Consider the following 3,251-nt stretch of genomic DNA (forward strand, 5'->3'; position numbering starts at 1 on the left):
ATATATATATATATATATATATATATATATATATATTGTTCAAATTCTTAATACTATAAGTCTTGTTCTCATTATTGTGAAAAAATAATATATTATTTCAATTGCAAATCATTTAAATGTACAAAATCATAGGCATAATTTTTGTGGGAAAAAAACAACTAGTTTTGATTTTAGGGTGAATTGTGATTTGTTCAAATGTAAAACTGTGTCTATAATCCAAAGACACGATCATAAACAATTAGAACTTTTTATTTTAATTAACAATTTATTAAATTTGTTACTTTTTATGCAAAAAAAATATTAATTTTTTATTTTTGGCTGAAATGTGATTTGTAAAAACTTGTAAAAACTGTCTATAATCCATAGACAGACAGGCAATCACAAACATTTAGTATTTGTTATTATTATTTAATTATTTAATTAATTTATTAAGTTAAAAATATATATATTATATATTTTATTTTGTAAATAATCTATATTTTATTTCTTAATTCAGTCTTAGTCTGGATATTTAAAAATTATTAAAGTGCCCCTATTATGGGTAATGAAAGGTTCATATTTTGGTTTTGGGAGTCCCCAACAACAGGTTGACATGCATGCAAGGTCAAAAAACACTTTCATTGTCTTATAATATGCATTTATTTTTACCTTACTTGCTCAACGACTCCCAAACGATTCGCTCAACGATTCATTTTTCCAAACCCCTCCTTTGCGTGACGCTAATCTGCGGTGATTGGTCTGATTGGTCTCATTTTCATTTAATCTTGCCTGTAATGCCTGATAAAGCAGCGTTTGTGAGCGCAGTGCTGCTTTGTGTACAGCGTTACCGGGGAAACAGCTATTTTAGAGCAGCACCTATTGGCAAAGAATGAATTTGCATTTTTATTCAGAGCAACGTGAAAAGACCAACAAGTGAGCGGTCAATATGCTAATGTTTCATGTTGAATTCAACATGAAATGGTTTGGGACTCGTTTCAATGATTCAGAGTCGACTCTTTCTTTTGAGAGACAATAACTTTATAGATGGTGCACTTTCAGATTTAAAACTTTGCAGGATGTTTTCATTCACTTAAAGCTGTGTTACACACTGCATGAAAGGTCATTTTAAAAAATCCATAATAGGGGCACTTTAAAAATGTAAACATTTAGTAATCATGGAAAAAGCATGGAATCTTGCATTCTGTAATCTTTTTGTTGTTTAAATGTTAAAATGACACTTTCTTTATTTTTCTCGTCCAGGTACGGATCTGTTCCCTCAGAGGACATCCTTCCCATCTCTGTCTCCATTAACGGCTCCTCGATTCTCAGATTCACACATGCATTATCCGGGTGCCTTCACTTACTCTGCCAACCCGTCCAGCACTGGAATCGGCGGTCTCAGCGTGACCGGGATGCCCACCTCCAGCCGCTACCACACCTACCTGCCACCTCCATACCCCGGCAACCAGAACCAGAACTCCCACTTCCAGACCAACTCCTCGCCGTACCACCTGTACTACGGCACCGGATCCGGCTCCTACCAGTTCTCCATGGTTCCGACCGGCGGCACCGGATCAGGAGGCGACAGGTCGCCCACCCGCATGCTGACGTCCTGTACCGCGGCGGGCGTAGCCGGAGGCACTGGGGGCGGAAACAACAGCCTGCTCAACGCCAGCCTTGGCAACCAGAGCGACGGCGTGGATGCCGACGGCAGCCACAGCAACTCGCCCACAGCGATGAGTGCGTCCACACGCATAGACGAGTCCGTCTGGAGGCCTTACTGAGAAAACGTGTGCAGAAAGACTGAGAGAAGAAGTCAAAGTTTAGAGTAGAGATGAAAAGTCTTGCATGTTTGATCGTTTTTGTTTCTTCATCCTTCTATGACATGTCAATTGCTTCTAAGACCACCAAAGTGAACCGATGACCAGAAATGAGTCTGGGCGCTCCATACAGGACAGAAATGGCCTCCGCTGATCAAAACTAAAGGAGGACAGAAGTCTCACAGGAAAATGAGGTGTACATAGAAAGATTATAATTAAGAAAAGGCATCCCATAGAAATATATCAGCAACTTTTCTTACTAAAAAAACTGAAAAACCAAAGAAAAGACATTCTGATGAGCCTGTATCTGAAAAAAAGCCAATTTATCCAGCCTTACAAACCAATCTGTCTGAACGCTGTATTTCCCAGAGTGCTTTGCATCCACGAAAATGTGTCTTGCAGACAGTATGAAAGAGCTTCACAGAGCTGCAGGACTGTGGGACTGTAAATATGATGATAAACAAAGATGCTACCCAAGTGTTTCAGGTACTTTCCAAACTTGCTGAAATAGTCTTGAAATGGTGAGATGTGATCATATAATACAAGTGTGGCGCTTTGTGAGATGTTATGTCAATGGGTTTTTCATTGAAACGGATTTTAGGGTGAATATCACAAAACCTGTCAGGAACATATTCAGGTCATATTTAATGAGAAATGAGAAATTATATTTTGCATGAAGAAAATGATGCTCAGTTTTATTTTTTAGAACCATTAATTTTTGCATTTGCATTGTGACATTGTTTTAATCTAAATGAAGCACATTTGACCCTTACGTTCTTATTATTGTAATGCAAAATATTGCTCTCATTACTGTAATGTAAAAAAAAATTATGATATATTATTTCATTTGCAAATCATCTGAATTTACATAAACATAGGCATCGTATTCATTATGCAAAAATATTTTTTGCTTTGATTTTAGGGTGAAATGTGATCTGGATGTGCTTTCGTGAGATTCACCCTTTAGCTGCGGGTTCTCGATTTGTAGAAAAGTAAAGTAAAGACAGTTGTTTGATTTAAAAAAAAATTTTCTTGCTTCATGCCAAAATCACGAACAATTTATTCGTCTTTGAACTTGTGGAGACTTGTCTTTTTTTGGAATAGTTTTTAGAGTAATTTTTTTTTTCTCAGTGTTGATCGCTTTTCATGACTTTCTTCAGACTATTGATTTGAGCTCAGTTTTATGGTTTGTGTATTTTTTTTCTTTCTTTTTGAGCCATAGAGGATGCGCTCCTATTTTGGATCGTTTCCAGGTCACAAACATTTCGTGTTTTGTTTTTTTTCAATCTTTTGATTTCTTTTTTAATATAAAATTGGAAGTTGTGCTACTGTAATATATTCTTTCTAAATTATACAAAAGTTTTAATGTAATGCCTATGTTTTCCAATGCAGCTTTAATGCACTAAAACATTTATTTAAGAGGTTATATGTCCTTGTTTAACCACATAATGG

At 36.2% G+C, this 3,251-nt stretch overlaps 1 protein-coding gene across 1 annotated transcript in view; it reads left to right on the plus strand.

The window, feature by feature from the left end:
* Positions 1-2,452, plus strand: part of runx3 (RUNX family transcription factor 3) — a 76,455-nt gene extending 74,003 nt beyond the window's left edge. Inside the window, exon 8 of the mRNA XM_016288820.1 lies at positions 1,240-2,452. Within this exon, the coding sequence (XP_016144306.1) occupies positions 1,240-1,763 (524 nt within the window). The 3' untranslated portion in view covers positions 1,764-2,452. The remainder of the gene's footprint in view (positions 1-1,239) is intronic.
* Positions 2,453-3,251: the final 799 nt, after the last annotated feature.

The sequence above is a fragment of the Sinocyclocheilus grahami genome, unplaced genomic scaffold (assembly GCF_001515645.1).
Source record: "Sinocyclocheilus grahami isolate Dianchi unplaced genomic scaffold, SAMN03320097.WGS_v1.1 scaffold234.1, whole genome shotgun sequence".
Classification (NCBI taxonomy): domain Eukaryota; kingdom Metazoa; phylum Chordata; class Actinopteri; order Cypriniformes; family Cyprinidae; genus Sinocyclocheilus; species Sinocyclocheilus grahami.